At 48.6% G+C, this 24,199-nt stretch overlaps 2 protein-coding genes across 7 annotated transcripts; both read right to left on the reverse strand.

Moving 5' to 3' along the window:
• Positions 1-915: 915 nt before the first annotated feature.
• On the reverse strand, positions 916-6,647 carry ECM1 (extracellular matrix protein 1). Its single transcript, XM_080800975.1, is given in 11 exon segments — positions 916-1,103; positions 1,106-1,292; positions 1,729-1,816; positions 1,986-2,206; positions 2,719-3,093; positions 3,359-3,681; positions 4,349-4,429; positions 4,520-4,600; positions 4,756-4,857; positions 5,166-5,228; positions 6,463-6,647. Coding segments are annotated over 11 exon segments (1,632 nt in total). The 5' UTR covers positions 6,533-6,647; the 3' UTR covers positions 916-1,062.
• A 640-nt stretch (positions 6,648-7,287) lies between these two features.
• On the reverse strand, positions 7,288-22,474 carry TARS2 (threonyl-tRNA synthetase 2, mitochondrial). 6 transcript variants are annotated; one of them, XR_013966733.1, is made up of 18 exons: positions 22,372-22,469; positions 21,859-22,055; positions 21,412-21,535; positions 19,712-19,836; positions 18,643-18,760; positions 18,467-18,531; positions 18,125-18,203; positions 16,854-17,000; positions 16,619-16,717; positions 16,108-16,325; positions 15,465-15,627; positions 15,106-15,243; positions 14,856-14,933; positions 12,687-12,787; positions 12,375-12,472; positions 12,128-12,200; positions 11,395-11,509; positions 7,288-7,708 (listed from the first exon to the last, which is right to left on the reverse strand). XR_013966733.1 is itself a non-coding variant. In XM_080802002.1 (18 exons), the coding sequence occupies exons 1-18, from the start codon at positions 22,435-22,437 to the stop codon at positions 7,560-7,562; spliced, it is 2,157 nt and encodes a 718-aa protein (XP_080658128.1). In that variant the 5' UTR covers positions 22,438-22,469; the 3' UTR covers positions 7,288-7,559. The 6 variants fall into 6 exon arrangements, 3 of the variants coding, with proteins under 3 accessions (XP_080658128.1, XP_080658127.1, XP_080658129.1); XR_013966735.1 differs by having other exon boundaries at positions 22,363-22,439; XM_080802002.1 differs by having other exon boundaries at positions 12,375-12,476.
• Positions 22,475-24,199: the final 1,725 nt, after the last annotated feature.

Raw genomic sequence — 24,199 nt, forward strand, 5'->3', positions numbered from 1 at the left:
TCGTAGGGACCTCCTGCTTACCATTCCAGCCACATCTCCAAAGGAGACCACCACAGCCTTAGGCCCTCTCAGCCTTTGTGCTTCTTTGCCAGAACCATCCTGCCTGGGTTGTACCTACCGTTGCACCTTCTGTTTCTCCTGGAGGAGCTCTTACCTCAACCCCACAGAGGCTTTCCCAGTGTACTCATATTGCCCTCAAACCTACTCCCACTTCCGACCGCCTTATCTGGTACCTGGAGAATATTGGCAATCTGGCAGCCCCATGCAATGCAACACCACTTATCACACCGCTAGGCTCCTGGGATATGAACAGCTTGACAGAAGGGGCTTCATGCTTTCTAGATGTGTATACCCTGGTCTAGCATATAGCACACTGTAAGTGTTCAGTAAATGGGTAGTGATGAATCAAGATGTGGACTCCAAGAATCAAAAGTGAAAATTTAAAAACATCAGGGTAGGGAGTGCCTGGGTGGCTCAGTCAGTTAAGTGTGGGACTCTTTTTTTCAGCTAAGGTCATGATCTTAGGGTTGTGAGATACAACCTCACATCAGGCTCTATCCTCAGAGCAGAGCCTGCTTAAGATTCTTTCTCTCCCACCCCCCCTAAAAAAAAGTAAAAATAAACTAAATTAAAATTAAAATATTAGGCTGGGCTGTGGTATTTTGGGGGCTCACCAAAGACATGAAATCATACACACACACACACACACACATATATATGTATATGGTATATATATATAGTTTTTTGCCTTTAAATGATAGCTAGCTAACAAGGTGACACTCCTTTTCAAATATATGAATAAATTCAAGATGACAAATAATGAAGTTAAGACATTTAGTTATGGTACCATCATAGCCTGTGGAATAGTTCTGCTCAGTTGGGGCAGGGCAGTGGGCCTCAGGGGCCAGTCCCTGAAGAAAATCCAAGCAGGCTTAGGAGGGTGTGTTTGTATGTGAGATGCTAAAGACAATGAGGATGCCAAATCCAAGAGGTGTTTACTGTAATGAGTGCTCAAGGAGGGTGGGGTTCCCCCAGTCTGATCCTCCAAGGCTCTGGGATGACTCACTCTTCCTTGGGCTCTGGGGTGGGGCTGATACTTCTTCTCCGAGTTGGCCCTGCTTGCCCTGGCCCTTGTCATCCCCACTGTCTCCAGCCACTAGAGCCACATTCCTCAGATAGTAAGTGTTGAAGCAGTTGGTCTGTTCATCTCCAGGATTCAGGTTACAGCAGAGGGCAGAGTCTCGCCAGAAATTATGTCGGGGACCACACAGATCCTCAATGAAGGCCAACTTCTGAAGGAGAAAAGTAAAGCAGAGATGACTGGGAGAGGAGTGTTTAAGGTCAAGCATCGATACTTGGTTGTTCAAGTTGGAAGTCCCCCTTCCCTCAGCTTCTACTGCTGTCTCCCTAGGTCCCCTCCTGGGGCCCAGAGAAAGTTCAATCCTGGCTTCCACAGTTAGATTTTTTTGTAACAGACATGTGCCCACATGGAAATGCCTGAAGCCTGAGGCCCAGAAAAGACATAATAAGAACTCAGAGGTGGGGAGCAGATCAGGTCAGGAATGAAGACTTTGGGAATCAAGAAAAAAGATCTTCCCCACTCATCCTCTTTATTTCTGTGGGCAGGTCTGAGGTACTAAAGAGAAGGGAGAGCTTGCAGTTCTAGCCCTCTCTCCCCCCTCCTCTGCCTTTCTTGGGAGACTATGACCTCCTGCTGCCCCCACTTACCTCCTCCTCAGCACAGCAGGCCTGCTCTGGAAATGGCAGGTCACAGCAGTGGGCAGTCATGTTCCGGATCAGCCCAGGAATCTGTTTACTATGTTGGTGGGAAAGGGGAGAGGGTCAGGGTCTTTAGGCATCCCTAGGCTTCAAAATGGTGCTCGGAGACCATGGTTTTGCTCTTATCAATAGTGCCCCACAGGGTACCCCAGGAGGGAGGTTTTGGGGAAGGGAAGAGAGTTGAGGAAGAACTTGGCAAGACTCACTGCTTGCTGAGAACTCTTCCATTTCCACAGAGATGGCCCATGAGGTTGGGGGTAACTCGGCTGAGGTCTAGGGTCAAGATGTCCCGGTCATAGTTGGGGTAGGGAGCCCGACGGGCAAAGCACTCATCACGGGCAGGGCTAGGAGGGTAGTGGCAACACGAGTGGTGGTGGGTCTTGACAGACTGTTCCTGATCACAGTATCCATCAAGGGCATCCTCCCACTGTGGGCCAGAGAGAGGGAAGTCAGAAGCCTGGACACTTGGCCCCCTTCTCTTCTGACCCTCTGCTTCCCTTACTGCCCTATGCTATGAGATGAGGGACCCGGCCACAGGTGCCGAAAGGGAAGGGTAAGGAACCAGAGGACAAGGACTGACAAGTGTGGATGTATGATGCTGGGAAGGTGGAAGGATGGAAGCACAAATGAGGCTTGGAGCTGGCCACAGGACATAGGCTGGAGTAGACGAGGGGGTCAGATAAGGCCAGAGCTGCAAGGATGGATGGCACATGGGTGCATGTGTGGGATCATGGGTAGACCAGGCCAAAAGTGCAGGATGAAGGCTCAAGATGAACAGACGCAAATGACGAATACAATGGATGGACGGACACTTGCAAGCAGATGAACGGGCAGATGTGCTCACACTGGAGAGGTGCATGGATGAACGAATCAGCAGGACCAGAGGTCGGAGATGGGCAGGCGGGCAGACAGGCTCTTGGGACCAGGACGCCCACTTACGGCCTTCCATGTACAGGTGTGGTTGTTTCCCTGCCGGCAGCAGCGCTGGAACTCCCCCTCTAGCCGGGTCAATGCCTGTAGCTGTCTTTGGATGGGGTCAGTAGCTGGGAGGTTGCGTGGCACAGAACGGAAGCGTCTTAGGTGGCAGATGTTCTTGACATTGTCCAGTGTGGGTACCCCAGGGGGGAAAGGCAGCTCGGGGCCCGAGGAGATACCAGGCTGGTGACTGGGGCAGGCCCGGAGCTGGTAGTGTGGCCGGGGAGCTTCCTCCTGGAAGCAGGAGAATCGAGCCTCCCCCTGCTGTTTGCAGCACCAGTGGGGTCGGGTCTTGACCGAGAACTCGGCCTCACAGAATCGGATCATTGCGTCCTCCCACTAGAGCAAGAGGGATGGATCAGCCCAGCAGCCCATTGTCCACATTCCTGTCTTCCTCCCAGGCTCCAGAAAAGGACCCTGGGCAGGTAGATAAGAAAGAAGCAGAGGCTGTCTTCTGCCCTCCCAGCACACTGCAGAGGTACAAGGTAGGGCCAAGAAAAAGGTCCTGAGTTTCCTACATACCCAGGCCTAGAAGTCGTTCAAACACACACAATACTGTCTGGAGGTTAAAGGACACCCCTGGCATCAAGAGCCCAATGCTTACCACGAGTTTTGCACAGTCCAAGCGGTTTGTGTGACTGTGACAGCGGCAGCAGCGGGAATATCCAGTCTCCAGCAAATTGAGGGTCTCACCCTGGCGAGTAAGGTGGGAGAAGCCAGACTGTGGCAGGTTCCAAGGGCCATACACCACATGCTGACGATTAGGAAGGCAGATCTGGTCCAAATTGTCTGGAGAAGGCTGCCCAGGGGGGAAGCCATCCAGCCGGTGGCCCCAGCCCCCTCGGGATCGGCCCTGCTGGCAGTGCAGGGCTGGATTCCAAGACTCAGGCTCAGGGGGGCTATGATCCATGAAAGGAGCTGGATTTTCTAGAATGGGGAAAACAGAGTGTAAAGGGGAATGAGTGGAGGGACACAGAAAGTCTGGATGAGCTGAGAGGACTGAAAGAACTTGGGATTAAGGAGAAAGGGTTGGGAGGATAGGGGATAGAAATGAACTTGTGGCTCTTGCCTTCAGAATGACTGATGGAAAGGAAAGAGAACTGGGGCATGAAAGGATTCCCCTTTATAGCCCCACAAATCAGGCATGTTCCCTGTGCTGCTTCCCATGGCTCAGGCTCCCTGCCTCCCTCCTCAGGGTTCTGAGCTCTAAAGCAGAGGAATGGACAGACCAGAGCTGTCACTCACCCTCTCTCTGCTTAGATGGGAAGGTCATTTCCTCCTGATGTAGGAAAGATGGTTCTACTGGGATAGAAGATGTGTAAGCAGAAACCATGGGATGGGCTAGAAGAGGAGGACCTGGCCAAATGCCACTCATAAAGAGGAAGTCAGTACAGAAGCAAGTGAAAATAAATGCTACTTTTATGCCATTTAATCTCATAACTTTATAAAACAGGTCTTATTTCCCCATTTTTATAGATGAGGACACTAAGGCTTAGAGGGACAACTCACCCAAAGTTACACAGCTAGCGAGTGGCAGAGCCCCAAAGCCCACACTCATCAGGCAGGAGGGTGATGAGGAGAGGGAGTCACTTACTTTCCTTCTGTTCAACAGGGTCCTGGGGAGGGGGCAGCTCTTCTTGGAGGGGGATGGCTTCCTGAGGGAAACGGGGGTCCACTACAAGACAGGAGTGAGGGCACAAAGAAGCAAGGATCAGACAGACATCAGCAAGATTGTAGTGGGCTGGTGGTGAGGGCAAGCGCTCACCTTTGTTTTCCACAGGGAGTTGGGGAGGAGGCAACTCCTCCTCTTGGACAGGGATGGCTTCCAGAGAGCGAGGGGGCTGCACTACAGGGGAGGGGGGGTATGTGAGCAGACATCCCGTGCTCCCAGCCAGGGCCAGAAATGGCCAGGGCCTTCCCACTCCACCCCATGTGAGGAATGGGAAGTAAAGCCAGACTAGAAACCTGGAGGGGCAACAGAAGGGTGCATGGTGGACTTACCTTCACCCTGTCCCTCAAAGTCAGAGCCATGCTGAGGGGCGTCAGGGTGGTCCATGGGGAGGGCTCGAGTCCGGGGCGGGGAGGGGGGTGCTGCATAGCCAACTAGAGGTTAAGAGGGGAGATGGTCAGAGCTGACAGTTTCTCCTAGTCCCCCATTTCTTTTTTTTTAAGCAAACTTTTTTTTTTTTAAGATTTTATTTATTTATTTGACAGAGATCACAAGTAGGCAGAGAGGCAGGCAGAGAGAGAGAGAGGAGGAAGCAGGCTCCCTGCTGAGCAGAGAGCCCGATGTGGGGATCGATCCCAGGACCCTGGGATCATGACCTGAGCCGAAGGCAGAAGCTTTAACCCACTGAGCCACCCAGGCGCCCCCTAGCCCCCCATTTCTTGCTGCTCCCCCAAACTCTTACCTTCTTGAATGTGGTAGGTGAGGGGCTCTGGGCCCAGCTCCCTCTGCCCTGGAGACTTGGAGCCTGGCAGATGAAAGGTGAGCCAGAGGTGGCTTGAGGAGCCCATTCTTGTTCCCAAGCATAGGATGTGGGGGCAGTAGATGTCAAGGGTACAGGCAAGATGAGCAAGATGCCAGAAGGCCCTCTGTATTGCTCCTGTCCCGTTCCCTAATGAATACCCACCCCCAGCCCAAACCCACCTAGGTGTGCCAGTTCGGTTCTGAGAAAGCCATGCTATTCTGACAGCCTCACCTCCACCAGGCTCAAAGCCTTGGGTCTTGAGTCCAGGCCTGAAGGGAATGTGACAGATGGGACTGGGAGCAGGGGGGAGTGAGATGGTGGAGGCCCTAATCTCCTGTGTCTCTCCCTCAGGGCTTCTGGGCTCTTCCTTTCAGTCTCTCAGCCAGGATGCCTCTCTAGTTTTCCAGAGGAGCAAGTCTGGACTTTGAACTGGTTGGGGCTTCAACTGCTCACCAACTCTAGGCCGTTTAAACATCTGCGGGCCTTCTGAGAAGCAGCCCACCTCAAACTTTAAGTGCCTTCCCTTTAGCTGGTCCCAGATCCTCCTCAGCTTAGGTCTCAATTTAGGACCCAGGGACTGGGATGATTTGGGATTCCTGAGGCAAATCGCCCCACAGCCACAGGGAAAGGTTTCGCCTGGAGCTGATCTACAATCACAGAAGAGGAGCACCTAGGCGGGACAATGACACAGGCCTCAGGGAGACCAGATCTCCAACAGTTGTTTCCCTTGGTAGCGTTTTGTCCAGCATCCAGCAGATGTGTGTGTGCTAGATAGAGTCACTGGGCCTGGTCCCCTGTGGACGGACACCCTCTCAACTCCTCCTAACCGGGAAAGGAGTTCGTCAAGGGTCTTTGGGTCAGCAAATCAGTTTTGACCAGCATGGAGGCCCCATTCTTTCTCTCTCCCCTGCTTGATAGGCCCCATATATACATTTTCCTGAGGCAGGAACCCCTCATTCTGGGAATCCACCCACCCTCTGAAGAGTTGTCCATTTGACTCCCAATTTCCTGTCTTCTCCTGGCACCTATCTGTAGGAACCCCTCTCCTGTGCACCTGCTCCCCCTCTCAGTTTAAAAGCTCCAGTGCCCAGCCCCGCCTTGGATCTGCTCAGAAACGCAAGGCCAAGTATGCAATCACCCTACTGGCGATGAGCCATGTAGAGGATGGCTGGCCCCCGGCCCCAGGCCCACACTGGTCAGGGCCTTTTCCCAAGTGCTGGCTCCAACCCCAACTCACCTCCCTCAGAGGCTACATAAGTAACAGCCAGACAGGCCAAGACCAAGGCTGCTCTGGACATGGTCCCCATCCTGGGGCAAAGACTTGTCAGTGGCACCCAGCAGGTGGGTCGTCTCAAGGCAGATCTGGATTTGAAGGGCTGGGCTGCTGGGAGCCTGCTTCTCCGGTTGCTGTTACGGCTGTTGTAAACCTCGGGGCTGGTTCCTTCTCCTTTTATATGGCTATCTGGGGATAACTCCCTCCCTCCTATTTCCTGCCATGACTCAGTCCCAGCTGCTCCTCCTCTGGTGGCCACTCCTCCCAAATTCACCCTGAGTTCTCCTAAGAGGACTGAGGAGAACAAGGCTGAGAAGAGGAAAGCGTTCTTAGGATTCCCAGAGAAATGGATTCTGAGATTCATGGAGTAAGAGATGTTGAGACCTGGGGCACCTGGGTGGCTCAGTCAGTTAAGGGCCTGCCTTTGGTTCAGGTCATGATCTCAGGGTCCTGGGATAGAGCCCCACGTTGGGCTCCTTGCTCCGGGGGGAGCCTGCTTCTCCCTCTGACCCTCCTGCCTGCTTGTGCTCTCTCTCTCTCTCAAATAAATAAATAGAATCTTAAAAAAAAGAGAGAGATGTTGAGACCTTATTTTATGCCTCGGTTCCTCTGTCTTCATGCTGCCTACTGTGGAGCAGTACAGCCTGCTGAATTGGGGTTGGGGAAACAGGGAACTAAAGAGTCCAGAGTTGGGGACAGGACAGCTACCCCAGAAGCTCCCCTACCAGTGAGAGGCCAGGGCTGCCCCCTTTCTGTTTCCCCAGTGCCCTGGGACAAATGAGACGGAGACAGAGTCCAACTCCCTTTTATTCCCCGCTCAGGAGTCAGAGATGAAAATGAAGACACATACCCAAGAGCTTCAAGTTTATTCTTTATACTTTCATGCTCCTCACATCCAAACAGCTGCAGCTTCCTCCAGATCAAATATCTTTCCAGGAGAGCAAACTTGTGCCTCCACATGAATTCTGATGGGTCTGGGGGCCTCCAGACTCTGGCAGTTAGGTCAAGGTCTCCCACGTGAAGCGAAGCCGGCAGTTCCTGCCACATCTATACACAAAAGCTCAGAACACTGCCTCAGCATCTGCGACCCTGGTGTTCTGGAGCTCCAGCAGCCGCTGCACAGCCTCAGTCAAGTCCCGCTCCCCGAGTCGGTGGTTATCTCGAGTCCGAATGTTCACTGTTCTCTCACTCTGCTCTTTCTGGCCAACCACTGCAGGAAGAGGGGAGGTTTGCAACTGTCAGGGCACATTTACCCACATGGGATAGGCAAAAATTCAAGAGACCCCAATCTTTAGGAAGGGTGAGAGCACAGCCCAGATATAGTTCAGGAAAAGGGTATATTTAGCTGCCTCTTGCTCTCCAGTTCCCCTGATCACCCTGACGAGATAAGGAAATGTTCCAGACATGCCCTCCATGCCTTATCACTTCCAGTCAAGAGCCTAGGGGTCGGAGATAGTAGGGTCAGCCAGAGAGAGACAAACAGACCAAGAAGCAGACCCAGAGAGAAACTATGTGTGTGTGGGAGAATTAAAAAGAGGGGAGGGTGACAGGCGTACAAGACTCATAGGCAAGCCCAGGGGGTCATGGGGCAACTTGCTCTAAGTGCCACTGGGCGAGTAGGTGTATAAAACAAGAAAGCTGAGTGATCTGATAAGAGGAGTTTCTGCTCCTTGTCTTCAAGACAGAGCTCTGAGTGGAGAAATGAAAAAAGGAACAAGGTGGCCTGACTCTTCTCCTTAAGTTCTTTCTCATCACCCCTTAGGGCTGACTCCATCTGGTCTAGAATAAACAAAGCTAACTAATTAACACCTTATTAGTCCTTCCTGTCCCTTTCTCTCTAATGCTCCTTTGGTTAATTAACCTAACAGACACCAACAGCTTGGAGGAGGGTCAGAAGAAAACTGTTTTCCTGAAACCATAAAATTCCTAGAAGAAAACATGGGTGATAATACCTTGGACATTGGCTTTAGCAACGTTACTCTGGATGTCTTCCCAGGCAGGGGAAACAAACGCAAAAATAAATTACTGGGACCACACCAAACTAAAAAGCTTTTGCACAGCAAAGGAACCGTCAACACACTGGAAAGGCAACCTACTGAATGGAAGAAGATATTCACAAACCCCGTATCTGGTAAGGGGTTACTATACAGAACATATAAAGAACTCATACAATTCAACACCAAAAAACAAAACAAAACAAAAAAACAAAAAAACAAAAAACTGGGGCTCCTGGGTGGCTCAGTGGGTTAAGCCTCTGCCTTCGCCTCAGGTCATGATCTTGGGGTCCTGGGATCGAGCCCCGCATCGGGCTCTCCGCTCACTGGGGAGTCTGCTTCCTCCTCTCTTTCTCTGCGTGCTTCTCTGCCTATGTGTGATCTCTGTCACATAAATAAAATCTTAAAAAAAAAAAAAACACCAAAAAACCACCACCAAATAGTCATACTTGAAACTAGGCAAAAGGCCTAAATAGACATTTTAACAAAGATGACATAGAGATGGCCACCAGGCACATAAAAAGATGCTTAACAACACTAATCATCAGGGAAATGCAAAACAAAACCACAATGAGATATCATCTCACACCAGTCAGAATGGCTAGTATCAAGGAGACAAGAAATAACAAGTTTTGGCAAGGACGGGGAGAAAAAGGGACCTTTGTTCACTGTTGGTGGGAATGCAAGCTGGTGCAGCCACTGTAGAGAACAGTATGGAGGTTCCTCAAAAAATTAAAAAAAAGAAATACCAGGAGCCTGGGTGGCTCAGTGGGTTAGGCCTCTGCCTTTGGCTTGGGTCATGATCTCAGGATCCTGGGATCCAGTCCCGCATTGGGCTCTCTGGTCAGGGGGGAGCCTGCTTCCTTCTCTCTCTCTCTCTCTGCCTGCCTCTCTGCCTACTTGTGATCGATCTCTCTGTCAAATAAATAAAATCTTAAAAATAAATAAATAAATAAATAAATAAAAATAAAAAAAGAAATACCATAAGGTATCTAGTATTGGTACTAGGTCTTACTAGTACCAATACTGCATGGTATTTACCACCTCCCCGACTCCTGGCGAAAAGAAAACACTAATTCAAAAAAATGTATGTATCCCTATGTTTACTGTAGCATTATTAGCAACAGCCAATATACGGAAGCAACAAAAGTGTCCATCAACAGATACATGGATAAAGATGTGGGGGGGGGGTAAATACACACACATATACACACAAAAGAATATTACTCAGCCCAAAAAAAAAAGGGGGGGGGTGAGATTGTGTGACAACACAGATGGACCCAGAGGATACTATGCTAAGTGAAGTTAGTCAGAGAAAGAAAAAAACCATATGATTTCACTTTTTTTTTTTTTTTTTAAAGTAAGCTTTACACCCAACTTGGGGCTTGAACTCACAACCCTGAGATCAAGAGTCACATGTTCTACCAACTGAGCCAGCCAGGTGCCCCATATGTCATTATGACTATGTCATTATTGTCGTAACATTGTATGGTGACAGATGGTAGCTACATTTATTGTGATAAGCACTGAGTAATGTACAGAAGTGTCCAATCACTATGCTGTACACCTGAAATTAATGTAACATTGTGTCAACTATTAACGTAATATTGTGTCAACTATACGTCAATTAAAAAATTCTTCATTTTGGGAGGGAGACAAACCATAAAAGACTCAATCTCAAAAAACAGACTGAGGGTTGCTGGGGGGAGGGGGAACGGGAGAGGGTCGTGGGGATACGGACATTGGGGAGGGTATGTGCTATGATGAGTGCTGTGAAATGTGTAAACCTGGCGATTCACAGACCTGTACCCCTGGGGATAAAAATACATTATATGTTTATTAAAATTAATTAATTAATTAAAAAAAAAATAACCAGGGGCACCTGGGTGGCTCAGTGGGTTAAAGCCTCTGCCTTCGGCTCAGGTCATGATCTCAGGGTCCTGGGATCGAGCCCCCGCATCGGGCTCTCTGCTCAGCAGGGAGCCTGCTTCCTCCTCCTCTCTCTCTCTCTGCCTGCCTCTCTGCTTACTTGTGATCTCTACCTGTCAAATAAAAAAAAAAAAAAAAAAAAAAAAAAAAAAAAAAAAACCAGAGGATTCAAAAAAAATTTTTTTCATTTAATTTAAAAAATAAAGAAATTAATGTTAAGAGTTACTATGCATATAATTAGAAATAAATGGCAAAACATACAAAAATTATAAGGATAAAATTGAGTCCAAAAAGAAATAGTGTATTTGCATCAAAATACAGTGAGCCTTGGGCAACATCCCCAGGGCCAATGTGGTTCAAACTGTCCCACCTCAGTCTCAAGGGGAACTTTAGTGGAGATGTCTGAAAATATGGGCCGATCGGGTAAAATTCAAACACTGGCTGGCTACACACAAAACCAGCCCTAGTCTTGAAGGTACTCACTTCCCACCATACATTGTAATAATCTAAATCTCACCACATGTTATTTCAAGTGTCTATGATTTTGTACTTTTTTTGTTCTGTTGAGAATATTATTTTGTACTAGGTGTTGGTCGGCCCTCAGCTCAGGTCAGATTCCAGGGTCCTGGAATCGAGCCCTGCGGCAGGCTCCCTGCTCAGGGGAGAGCCTGTTTCTCCTCTCCCTCTGCCTGCTGCTCTGCCCACTGTGCTCTCTATTTCGCTGCCAAATAAATAAATAAAATATTTTTAAAAAGAGAAAAAGAAGAAAAAGGAAATTATTGTGAGGGTGAGAACTGGTTGTCAGGGGGTGAAGGAACCCAGGGCCCAAATGGCTCAGGTGTCCTGAATCCAGCTCAGGTAATGAACCCCAATTAACCCAAATAAGCAGATAAGCAAATTTAATAGGAAAGAATAGCATGGGAGGCCAGCAGAGAGTGCAGGGCTCTGAGGGTCTGTGCTGCTGGTCACTCACCGAACTGGAAATTGTAGTGCGCGAGCTGAGCCCGGCGGACTCTCCGGCTGAGGGTCAGTCCTGAGTCGGCGTCCAGGTCACAGACCAGACCTGCAGCCTGCAGCCTCTGCTGTACCTGGGGCAGAGGGACAGAGACTTGTCCCTTTGATGCCAGGGACTGAAGGCTGAGAAGCTAGAATAGTCTGATACCAATCTTTCCCATACCCCAGATCTGTTCCTCCATCCTCTGCCTCAAGGCTCTCTGTTTCTTGCGGACAACCACTCTTTGTTCATCTTTGCACTGAGGCCGATCCCCAGCTCCCCCGTAGTTTCTGTCTCCTTCCTACTGGAGCCAAGCCTGCCACCAATTCCCCAACTCTGCCTGCTCTAGCCACAGCACTACCCAACTAGCTACTTGACTTTGGTACCATCCATAACCTTACTTCTCTCTAGAAAGGAAATACGAAACCAACACTTCTCCAGGTCCCTTTTGTGCCAAGTGCTCTACTGTCAGCGTTTAACATTTGTTAATTTGTTAAATTTTCAGGCATCTCCACAGGCAAGGAATTAAGTCTCATTTCTCAGATGTGGCATTTCCAGCATAAAGGCGGGCAGCCATTTGAGCCCAGTCTAGTGGCTCCAAATGCTATTTCCCTTCCACTCTGCTGTGTGACGCCTTCCTACCCACTGATCAGCTCTGGACTCCAGGTAGTCCTGCTTCCGCCCCTGTGCACACTGCCCAGCTTCTCCTCACCTCCCTGGCATATGCCTCTTGCTCGGTTCCCACAGGGATGACCAGCACCTGGAATGGGGACAGCCACAATGGCCTGGTGGAGAGAGGAGAGGAAGGCAAACTATTTACTCTGGCTCTGACTGCAACTGTGGCTGCAGAGAGTTGATCTGAGAGGAAAACAGAAGAGGCGATCTGAGGAGACCAGGACCTGGAGCATGCACCATCTGCTCTGAGGACCAGAACAGAAATCAGGGGCCAGAGGTCTCACCATTTTCCTCCATAGCTTTCCGCCAGCACTCCCAACATCCTTTCCACAGAACCTAGCACTGCTCGGTGAATGAGGACTGGACGCTCCAGGACTCCCGCCTGCCTTGGAGGGAAAGAGAAGGATAGATGGAATAGAGGAAGAGTCATAAGATGTGCACCCAAGAGCACCATCCAGTTTTCAAGAAATATTTAGCTCCAGCAAAGGTGTAGAGGATTTGGGTTTCATTTTTAGGGACAAAGATAGAAAGGGAAGTTGCTCTCCCCCTATTCTGCTGGTAGCCAAGGGAAAAGGGGACCAGGCAAGGCTCTGTACCCCTTGTACTGGAGGTCAAATCTCAGGGGCAGCTGGAAGTCAAGCTGGATTGTCCCGCACTGATGGGGCCGACCCAAGGCATCATGGAGGCGCACATCAATCTGGAGGAGACAGATGGGAGGATGTAAGGGCAACCAGAAGCAGGAGCCTCTACTGAATGTGCCCCCCACCTTCTACTGACCCACATGGCAGGCTGTTTTGAGATGTGTCATTGCTGTAACATATTCTACTTCACTCACTTGGCACTCCAGCAGTGGCTCCTTCTACTCAGTAATGGTATAACTTTAAGGGACATCAACATTGACACAAATGACCCACCCACACCCTGGGCTCTGAATTCCCTGAGCTCATCATCTCCAAGATCTTTATGAGCCCTCATGCACAGATACAGCCTTCATCTTGTCACTGCCCCGAATGGTGCGCCTCCAGAACACATCACACACCCTGCTCCTCTGATGACCATCTTTGGTCTTCTGGCTCCAACAATTATTCCTATGAATTGTTTTTAAGTTCCTAGGTTCCTTCCCATTCACAGCCCCTACCCACCTTTCCTTCTTTCCTCATGCAGCTGGAACCACTCTTCCTGGTTCCCTTCTACCACTGTTCTCCTGTCCCATGCCCACGGCAAACCCCAGCCTGGTGGCACTCAGGCCTCCCACCATCTTGGCCCTACAACAGAAACCCCCCAAGCTGCCTAGCATGCCCCATACCACACAGATGCATAAATGGGAACTGATGCCACCATGCTAGCCCCTGTTTTGAACTTTAACTGGGGCCTTGCTACTGTCAGCAATCCTTTGCTGCCCTAGTCAGTTTTGTGTCCTGTTCTCAAGGATTCTCAAGCTTTCTCCTCTTCCTATCTTCACTGCCCTCACTGAAAACTCTCCTCTGCCCAACTCCCATCTCAGCAAATGATCCTGTCTCCCATCTCACGGGGAAATCAGATAATGATAACACGAGATGGAAAAATGTCTCAACTTCCTGTCACCACATCTACAGACTTCCTTGGATGTACCCCCAACTTTTCTTCCTGCCTCCAGAATGATGCCAAAGGTGGTCTCTCAATCCTATCCCCTCAAACCTCCCCAAGAAATTCCTTCTACTGAAACCCTTCCACAACTTCAACTTCTCCCTGACCCTAACAGGCTCTCCTTCATCAGAGCATTTAAACATTCTCAAATTTCTCCTTTTGACTACCCATGCCCCTTTGGCTACTCTCCTTTACTTTTTTTTTTTTTTTTTAATAGATTTTATTTATCCATTTGAGAGAGAGTGACAGAGAGCATGAGAGGGGAGTAGGTCAGAGGGAGAAGCAGACTCCCCATGGAGCTGGAAGCCCGATGCAGGACTTGATCCCAGGACCCCGGGATCATGACCTGAGCTGAAGGCAGTCGCTTAACCAACTAAGCCACCCAGGTGCCCTCTTCTTTACTTTTTTAAGAGCCAAAATTCTCAAAAGAGTTATGTTCATTCATTCAGCTCAGACTCCAACTCCAGCCTCCACTTTACCAAAAATGGTCCTTCAGTATCTTTTTTCTTTTTTAAAGATTTTATTTATTTGAGAGAGAGAGAGCAAGAGAGCACAAGCAGGGTGAGGTGCAAAGGGAGAGGGAGAAGCAGGCTCCCTGCTCGGCAGGGAGCCCGAAGTGAGGCTCAATCCCAGGACTCTGAGATCATGACCTGAGCTGAGGGCAGACTCTTAACCGACTGAGCCACACAGGCACCCTAGTCCTTCAATATCTAACAGCCTTTTCACCGAATCCAGCAGACACTTTCCAGTCCTTTTTCCCCCCTAACTTCTACTTCTTCCAACTTGCTCTTCAAGTTTTAACCCTGACCTCAGCCTCTGCCTGCACTGTTCTCGCCTAGAATTCCTCTGTACTTGGCGAACAGTGACCTTTCAGGTTAGAAAGAGAATCCTGCAGAGGCCTTTCCTGACCTTCCTGAGTGACCTGCTCCCTTGGTACCTACACAGGGCAGATTCAGTGGCCCCCAAATGCCTATTCACCTCCCATACCTTTCACAAGACCACAAGCTTCATGGGGGCAGGAGATGTACTGCTCTTCTTTACATCCTACACAAGTTTAAAAATATTCCTGTCTATTAAATACCTAATAAAGCAAAACAATAAATGAATGAATATAACTCTTAGCAGGGTCCCCAACCTACCTTAGGCCCATAGAATGCCCCATCTCCAGGGTTGAGGTCCCAGGGTTCTCCAAATTCTTCCAAGGCCCTCTGAAGGACCTTTATGAGGGAATGAGACAGGAGAGGAATGTGTCATCTTAGACTTTATGAGCAAAGGATCTCTCCAGTCCCCAACAAATGACCGGCTTAGCATATGCCTCTAAGGAGGACCCTGATTCCCATCTCCCCTCCCCCACCAGAGAGTGGTTTATCTGCCTCGTCACCTACTTACCTGCTCAGCCTGGTCCCAAAGGCAAGGTTCTCCCAGGAAGCCAGACGGCCGGGTGGATAGTGCCAGGCGGAAAGAGAAGCCAAGGACAGCATAGACAGAACGGAGGAAATCAAGACAGCCTTGGATCTCTGCTTTGAGCTGGGGACAGAAAATCGAGTAGGTAAGTTATATGCTACCTAGAGCTCTGGAGTGATGGGAGTTTGGGGGGAAACACAAGGCAAACATATAGGACAGTTAGGGCTATCATGTAACTGAGTTGTAGCATATGAAGAGAGAGACTGGCAGTCGGGAGTGTTGGCAGTTCATGTGGAGAATGGAAAGTGGTTCGGAAATGCTCGGGCGAGTTAGGCAAGGGCCACCTGATCTGGTGCACAGAAGATGTGAGCATCGTCCTGCTGGAAGCACCGCAGCCGGATCAGTCCCCCCAGACTGCCGGAGGCCTCGGCCCGGTGTAGGGCCCCGAAGTCGGCCAGTCGCAGGGGCAGCTCTCGCCAGGATCTGGGCCGATGAGCGAACATCAGGCTGAGGATGGGGTGTGGAAGGGTCAGGGCCATAGGGAAAAGGACCCCCTGCAGACTGTTCCTCTACCCGATATGCTTATTTTCTCTGTGCCATCAGCTAGCACCCTCTTCAGCCTTAGCATGCCCTCCTGCTGAGCCCTGTTCATCCCACTCAGCACAATTTGAGCCCTGCGTGGCTGAAAGTACATTCCTTAGGAAAAGCAGCAGTGGACTCATTTACTGCACCCCTACTCTGTGACAGGGACTGAGGCGAAAGAGGAACTTTGGACAGCAACCCCAACGCTTGATGTTACACAAGGAGACTAAGGCTTAGAGAGGTATGGTTTCCCCCAATTCACCTCCCGTTAGCCAGAGGGCACATTCAAGACTCAAATCAGGTGTCCCAGTGCTCTGCCAAGGCGCTTTCTGTTACTTCATATTGGGCAACCTGGCTGCCACCCCCAGCCCTGGGAGGACCCAGGCCCCCTGGCTCCTCACTCACCAGTGTGCAGGGCAGTTCATGGGCTTGAGGGCAAGTGTGTCCGTGAGACGGCTGGCAGAGTGGTCACTCAGGGAGCTTGCGAGCCTGTCAGAGCCTGGGGGCTGCAGGGCAAACATGTCTTCCTGGTAATGTTCCCAGTGTCCTGAAAGCTCCCAGAGTTTCGTAGAAAACAGCATGGGAGTTTTCACTTCTGAGAAGCCACGGCGGGTGTACTCGGCCTGGAGAGGAGGGTATAGACGTGGAAGGTCAGAGTGACTGGGGGAGAGGTGGCAGGCTGGCAGGTATGTGAGTCTCCTGAGATCTCAAGCCATGCTGATCTCAGCCACAATCTGTAAGTACCATGTTCTCTCTCTACACTCCCACCCTGTGGACCACACAGTCCTAGGACCTTGTTAAAGGACACTAGCACTTTACAATGGTTACGTTTAATCCTCCTCTTTTAACACTTGGCATCTTCTGGGCCTTGATTTCCTCCCTGGTCTGTCTTCCTCTCATTCTGGGTCCCCCTTACCTTGATAAAAGCCACCAGTGCGTTATATACCCTTGTCCCTCGAGGCAAGAAGAAGCAGTTCCCAGGGCTCAGTTCATGGAAGAAGAAGAGCTCCTGTGCCTATGCAGGAATGGCAATGTCACTCACGGGACAAAGTGGGCATGAGGGAGCTGCTCAATCTCTTGGATTCATAATCTGCTCCCAACTTCACCATCAAGTTCCTTCACACCCACTCCTCTTCTCCCAATCTCTATACCTTCCCAATGCGCCGGTGGTCCCGTAACTCTGCTTCTTCCTTCCATTCTTCCCAGGCCCTCAGCTCCTTTGCTGTGGGGAAGGAGATCCCTGACACCCGCTGCAGTGTCTCTGGGGCACCCGAAGACCTCCACAGGGATGAGGAGTTCTATGGGAGGACAAGGGAGTCAGAGAGAAGATGGGTTGACTTCAGGTACCTAGGCTCTCCTTGGATGATGCTTATCTGATACTGAGCTTAAGTACCGCCAAGTGTCCCGTCTCAGTGCTCATTCTGTTCCCCCCCGCCCCCACCAGCATACCACTATCCCCCCAGACCTCCTGTCACGTTTATAGCCTCAGAGATGCCCAGACTCCAAACCCCTACTTGTGTCCTGCTCAGGCCTAACTTTAACCTGCCACTTCTTTTTCTTCCCATTCTCCCACAGGCACCCTTGTACTTAGGACCCCCTCTCCTCCCCCAGTGACTACTCACCAGAGTAACCTTAAGCTCTGGTCAGATGTCAGTCTATCCGTCCACTTATCAGCCTCCCACACTATGTTCTACTCCCGGCCACATGAAATTCAAATGCCTCTGCTTGCTCTTTTCTCGAGCCATTTAACAAGAAACAGCCTATGTTTTATAAGCACTTTTAGCTTTTCTTCAAATACTTTCTCCCATGTTAGCTGACTTTGTCTCTCTGATGTGGATTTACTGGCAGGATAGAAATTTACAACAACCTTATATTATAGGTGGGGAAGATGGGTAAGGATTGTTACCCAAGGCCACATACTTCACTGGTGGCAGAGCTAGGACTAAGCACAAATGGCTAGGTTTTCAGTCCAGCGCTTTTGGCTCTATATACCTGCCTCTCCCCTTGCTCCCTGCTCCTGATTCCAACTAATAAATAACGCACATGGCCCAGGAACAGTATCGTCATAAAAGGCATGGCTTTCACTGATAGTATTCTACCTGTACCCGTCATATGATGTTCTATACACCCTCTCTCCACAGAAGCCTCCTTCATGTGACCCTGTCCAACCTGTTCACATACTCCCTCTCCATCTCCCTACCACTGAAGTCCAACTATAGAATGTGAATTGGCTTCGGGACCTGGGCAGGGTGTTTGCAGACGGTAAGGGGTTTGCAGAAGTAGGAACTAAAAATCTTTCTCCTTCTGGATTCTCTGCTCAGCTATTAGAGGAGAGAAGGGGCTGGGAGAGATCATCTTTCCATTCCCCTGCTCATCCCGGTGAACACAGCAGTGTCAACCTAACCTTGCCCTCAAAACTGACCGTTAGCAGCTTCAGTCCTCCAATCTGTCCAGTATGCCGAAGGTGGGGGCCCCGGCAAAGATCAACCAGCATGCCACACCTGGGAGAAAGAAAAGGCCACTTAGTGGTTTCCAAATTCTTGAGCTTGTAGTGTTTTCCCTCTCATGGACTTCAGCAGACAGATAAAAAAAAAATGAAGAACTGTATTACAAAGAGTAAGAGCAATGGGAGATAAAATTATTTCCTGTTTCTATTCCTTTTCTAGAGCAACAGATTACCTTCTACCTTCTTTCCCTCATCCCAATTCTGGCCTTCTTTGATGCATCCCACCTCTCCCTTTCCCTCCATTTTGACAACTCTCACCCGTATACTGTTGCCGTTGGACCTGTCACTTTCTCCTCAATCAGGCGAAGCTTAAAGGGGTTATCCTGGAAGGAGAATGAGGGTAAGTCTATTCCTACACAGATGTCCTGGGAGAGAGCTATCCCTTCCCTCATGTTTCTGGGTCTTTCTCCTAAATGTGTGCACCTCCACCCCACCTTGAACAGCTGGCGAAGCTGATCCTGAGACACCTCTAGCCTCCGGAAAGGTTGAGCGGCAGCTGTGAGTTCCTGGCAAATCCGCTCCAAAGCAGGCAGCTCTGAGCCCCGGACTGTCCTGGAAAGATGAGAATTGGGTGGCTTGCATCTGCTGAGAAGCATCACCTGGGTGCCAGAACTGTTGGCTATGGGGTGAAATCCTGCTCTCCAGAGAATCTAGGATTACTGGCAAAGGCAGACAGGTATAAATTTTCCTGCAGGAGGAAAAGCTCTATGTATGAAATTAAAAGCTGGATGCAGGCAACGTGGATGGACAAAATTAGAGCAACAGTAATGAAGGAGGAAGTAAAAGTTAATTCATAAAGACTAGAGAAGTTTCAAGCAGAATTAGACAGAAAAGGAAAGGCACGGACTAGTGGAGAAAATGGCACCAATGTCACAGTTGAGGCCTGGAGAGGCTCCTCCCAAAACTTTCTCCTCCAAACTGAACATGCCTGATACCCCAGAAAAGGGACAGAAACCACCCCAGTGAAAGGGTACACACTCAGTTATAAAATGAATTACATTTGAGGAGCTAATGTATACCATGGTGAATATAGTTGATAATTCGGTAATTCCATATTGTATATATATTGAAATTTGTAAGAGCAAACCTTAAGCATTCGTACATACACACACACACACACACACACACACACACAAACACAAAGCTAGGAACTGAGGTAATGAATATGTTAATGAACTCAATTGCGGGAATCCTTTCACAATGTATATAAACATCAAATTACCAGGTTGTACACTTTTTTATTTTTAAAAATAAAAATTTTTTTTTATTTGGGGCTCGAACTCACAACCCTGAAATGAAGAGTAGCATACTCTTCTAACTGAGCCAGCCAGAACCCCTTACACTGCACACTTTAGCGTGTGTGCTGCCGAAGCAAGCACTATACACTTTAAATACGTTACTTTGTCAATTACACTCCAAAAAGTCAAAAAATGAAATAAAATACGGTAAAGTATCTAAAAAAGAAACCACCCCAGAATCATTCTCTTTCCTTGCACTACTCACCGCTCCTTTCCCAGGAAGAAATCATGGTAGAAGCCATATTCTGTACTTGGACCTCGGCAGAGGACAGCACCAAGGAGTTGTTCAGCTGCTGCCCCCAGGACATGGGTGCTGGAGTGCCAGAACACCTGGGTTCACAAGAAAGGAGTTCACAACTGTCTCCTTTAACCCCTCACTCTCTGATCCTCTCCTCAGAGAAGCTGGTGTGAAACCAGTATGGCTCTTCCAGAAAAAACTACCACAAAATGGGGAATCTGACCTTGGAGGTGAACACTAAATAGTAAAAGAAAAAAAAAAAAACTGAATAGAAAACAAAAAGCTAGTATAAGCAATGCATGGATGACAGTAGCCCCCAGCCCCACTCCTCGGTGCTTCCCAGTCCTAGAGCATAGAAGCAGGAGCCCAGGCTTCTTTTGTTGCTCTTACAACATCCCCTTTTAGGTCTTCAGATTAAGATGGTAGTTCCTAAGGGCTCTGTTTGGTCTTTTAGTTCTATTTTTTACCATTCCAGAAATCTAATGTGATGCAACCCCTCCTCTAGGATTTGGTCACCTTTTATACATAGGTGACAAAATTCCATTTTTCTGGATCCTAACAGATGAGCTCCATTTTACCTAAGCTGACATGAAGACGACAAAGTGGGAAGGAGGCCAGTTGTGTGCTCAGTTGTGCAAGTCAAGTTAGAATTTAAAAATGTAGGGGCACCTGGGTGGCTCAGCCATTTAAGCATCTGCCTTCAGCTCAGGTCATAATCCCAGGGTCTTGGGATTGAGCCCCAGCTCCGGTTCCTGGCTTGGTGGGGAGCGTGCTTCTCCCTCTCTCCCCTGCTCATGCTCTCTCTCAATCTCTCTCTCTCTCTCAAATAGGTAAATAATTAAATCATCTTCAAAAAAAAAGAATTAAAAAATACATGCTACAGATGACTTGTAATGTATGCCTGTAGAGTTGAAAGGACTAAACTGGCATATTACCTTTCTATTTTCAGCTTATGATCTCTCCTTTTTACTAGCACAAATGATGTCTACTTAATAGACCTGGTTTCCTAAGTTTCTAGCTTAGCCAGGTCCAGCCAAGACAAGCAGTGTGTGTTATGTCTCCGTCCCAACTGCAAATGGAGAAACTGAGGCAAAATACTATAAATATGCCTACTTAAATATCCCTTAGTTTAGGGACCTGGGTGTTGCAGTTAGTTAAGCATCTGATTCTTGGTTCAGGTTGTAATCTCAGGGTCCTGAGATGGAGCCCTGTGTTGGGCTCTGTGCTCTGCACAGAGACTGCTGGGTTTCTCTCTCTCTCCCCATCTCTCCCCACACCCCCATCCCACCTTCCCCCTCTCTAAAATAAATAAATCTTAAAAAAAAAATACACACACACACACACACACACACACACACACAGAGTGGTGCCTGGGTGCCTCAGCTGGTTGACCTTTGGCTCAGGTCATGATCCTGGGGCCCTGGGATTAAGCCCCACATCTAGCTCCCTGGGAGCTCAGCAAGCAGTCTGTTTCTCCCTCTGCCCCTCCCCTTGCTCCTTCTCTATCTTTCATTCATTCTGTCCCTCAAATAAACAAAAATTTTAAATTAAGAAAAAAAGTATATAAAGATATATATATATATATGTATGTCTCTCTTTCTCTTTCTATATATATGTATATCCCTTAGCCGAATTGCCATGGTGTTCCCAAAAAGGAAGAGACTTACTGCTTTGCCCTCTGCAGAACTGAATGTTAGAAACCTGAGGTCAGAATCTGTCTCCAAGGGCCGCTCCAGATCATAAAGTTCTCCATTCACTTGAGCAGCCACTGCAGTATCTGCCAGTGTTGAACTTGGACAGGAGAGGGGTGATGATGAAGAAAAAGACATGGTTACAATCCACAGGGGAAGAGAGGGACTTATCTCTCAACAACTCCAAACATGAAAATGGGGAAAGGTGTCACCAGAGCAATAAAACCTATCATTTCTTTTCCCAATAGATAATAAACGAAGGGTAGACACTATGAAACCAATGCAGATAAAAAGGAATCCTCAGGAAAAGGCAATCTTGATAGGGATGGAATAGAAGCAAGCAGAATTTTCATTTCCTGCTCAAGTCCTTCGAAGTACAGAGGAAGAAGGATAATCCTGGCAGGTATAAAATGAGTCTGGTACCTGATCTGCTGGGCTAGTTGGTAAGGCGTTGTGTTCCATGCCACAGCATCCACTTTTTGGCCTCCAGGGAGTGATATCTTAATAGTCCGGTGCTCCTTCTGTGCCATGCTTGTTAACCTCTTTACCTGAGCAGTCCATAGCTCCTCAAAAAGGCCAAGCCGCTCTGCCAACCAGTGTGGAGGGGTCGGCACAGCTGCCTGGAAGGAAAGAGGTTAGGAGGTAACATGGGTCCCATCGTTCCTTTCTGGGACTGGGGCTGGTGGGAGATGAGAATATTGAAGTGATCTTGGTTCCTAATCTCTAGTCTGTAAGAGGACTATAACGTACAGGGTTGGGAGTCCTATGCTCGCCAGTCTGTCGACCCTAGGAAAAAGATGGCTGCAACTAAGAGCTTAGGGTAGCCGGGTCCAGCGACTCAAGACAGAGGTAAAGGGTGTCAGGCTGGGTTCAGAGTCTACACCCACAGCGGGGCTGGGTGCGACCCGGTTCATAACTTTTAGGTACCTTACGCACCGTGTGCAGCACGCATGTTTGCAAGCCTTGGAGCCGGAGCCGCCGCCACCTCTGATAAAACCCCATGTTCCTTCAAACCGGTGCCTACATCCTTAAACAGATTGCCGTCGTTTCTCCGTCACGGGATTCCTCATTGGCTTCCGGCCGAACAACACCCATGCCTATTGGTTCCTATAGCTGCCACTCTAGTCTGGGACCACCTCCAGGATCTCCGAAGAGGTATGCCCCACACAGCACGAGCAGCGGTGTGGGTGGTTCCGGGCCAGCGGAAGACCTAAACTGTTACACACACCAGCAATCCCAAAACCTGAAGTTTTAGCCCAAAGTAGCAGTAACCTATCCTGCAGCTTTGAGAACTGCGGCAGGAAAACTCTTGAAAAATGAGAGTGGGAGAAAAACAGATGGGAAAGACTAGTTTGTCATTTCCTTTTAACCACAGGTTTTCTTTTACGTAGTCTTTACTGGCAGGTAAGAACACAGGTAGGGCAGTCTTTGGAACCAGACAGTATAAATCCCTGGATCTATCTCCCATTCACTGTGTAATTTTAGGTAGATTACTTAATTTCTTCTAAGCATCAATTTCCTCATCTATAAAATGGGAATAATACTAATAACACTTCCAACTGTTGAAGTTAAGTTCATGTAAATCGTGCATGGTACACGGTAATGGCTACAATAGCGACAAGCTGTTAGAATACATGAATTTAACAGCGTTGGAGCTGGAGCAAAGAATCTGCAGAGGGCCCTTCACTGAATCTCTTCATAGTCATAGTGCGTATGAGGGACCTTAGAGATCTCTTAATCTTACACATGGAAGAATTTAAGGTCAGAGAAGTTAAGTGACTTAAGGTCAAACAGTAAGTGCTGATGCTAGATTTTGAATCCATGTCTTACACTCTCCTATCACATCATGTTTTCAATAGTTTACTTCAAATATACTTCCGCATCACTTCAGAAAGAGGTGCCTGACTCTAGAATCTTAGCTGCTTCCTACACAAGACCTTGCCTCCCATTTCCATCCTAGCTCTCCAATTCCTTTATCTCTTCTCTTCCCACTCCCTGCATTATCTAGGACAGAGGACCAGGTATACCTGATTTATTTTGCACAGTAAAAATTGAAACACGGTCACATTTGTAGTGAAGTATGAGGTGAAATGGACTTGGGGGCAGCTGTAAGGTTCTCAATAACTCCCCTTTGTCCCCTCACCTGGGGGTGGGGATGGTTAGAGATGGTTCTCAAATTTCCAATGGTAGTGGAATCAAGGATTGTGGAGGAAGAGCTGTCAGAGAAAGCTGTTTAATCTAGGCTTCCAGAGGTCAGAGGTTCTTTCTGGGGTAGGCGGTAGTTGACTTGAGTCACAGGCACCACTTTGCATCTTGGTTCCATCTCCTGACATCCTGAAATACAAAAAGAAATAGACAAAACTGTGGAAGAGGAAAATCACTTGTGTGTGGGAGGGGCGGTCTGGAGGGTTGGAAAAAGGTAGACAGGATTTAAAAATGACATTCAGAAAGTGGGACAACAAGCAGAACTTTTCCCATGGCCTTGCACCAAAAGGGATGGGAATATTATATTGCAGGTGACAAAATGATAGGTTCTCAATAATCATTGAATTAAGAATGTATCAATCACTGTATTGACTTCAAACTCCAAAGGATACATTTACTGACACATACATTTTTTAATCATTCCACCTCGTCCTCCTTTGGGATACTAGAATAAACAGGCTACACTGTTATGGCAGCTCCCTGCTCTCATCTTTCAAACATGTACTGATTTACTGTGTGCAATGTACTGAACTGAGGGTTCATGGGATGTCCATCAATC

Source organism: Martes martes, assembly GCF_963455335.1.
Source record: "Martes martes genome assembly, chromosome: 4".
NCBI lineage: Eukaryota > Metazoa > Chordata > Mammalia > Carnivora > Mustelidae > Martes > Martes martes.

Bases quoted from the DNA above. Each gene is read 5' to 3' on its own strand.
- TARS2 (XM_080802001.1), bottom strand. From the start codon at position 22,437: ATGGGGTTTTATCAGAGGTGGCGGCGGCTCCGGCTCCAAGGCTTGCAA. The intron at 16,718-16,853 runs GTATAGAGATTG...ATTCCTGCATAG, and splicing joins ACCACCGGCGCATTGGGAAG to GCACAGGAGCTCTTCTTCTT. The intron at 16,326-16,618 runs GTAAGGGGGACC...CCTCCTCTCCAG, and splicing joins CACTGGTGGCTTTTATCAAG to GCCGAGTACACCCGCCGTGG.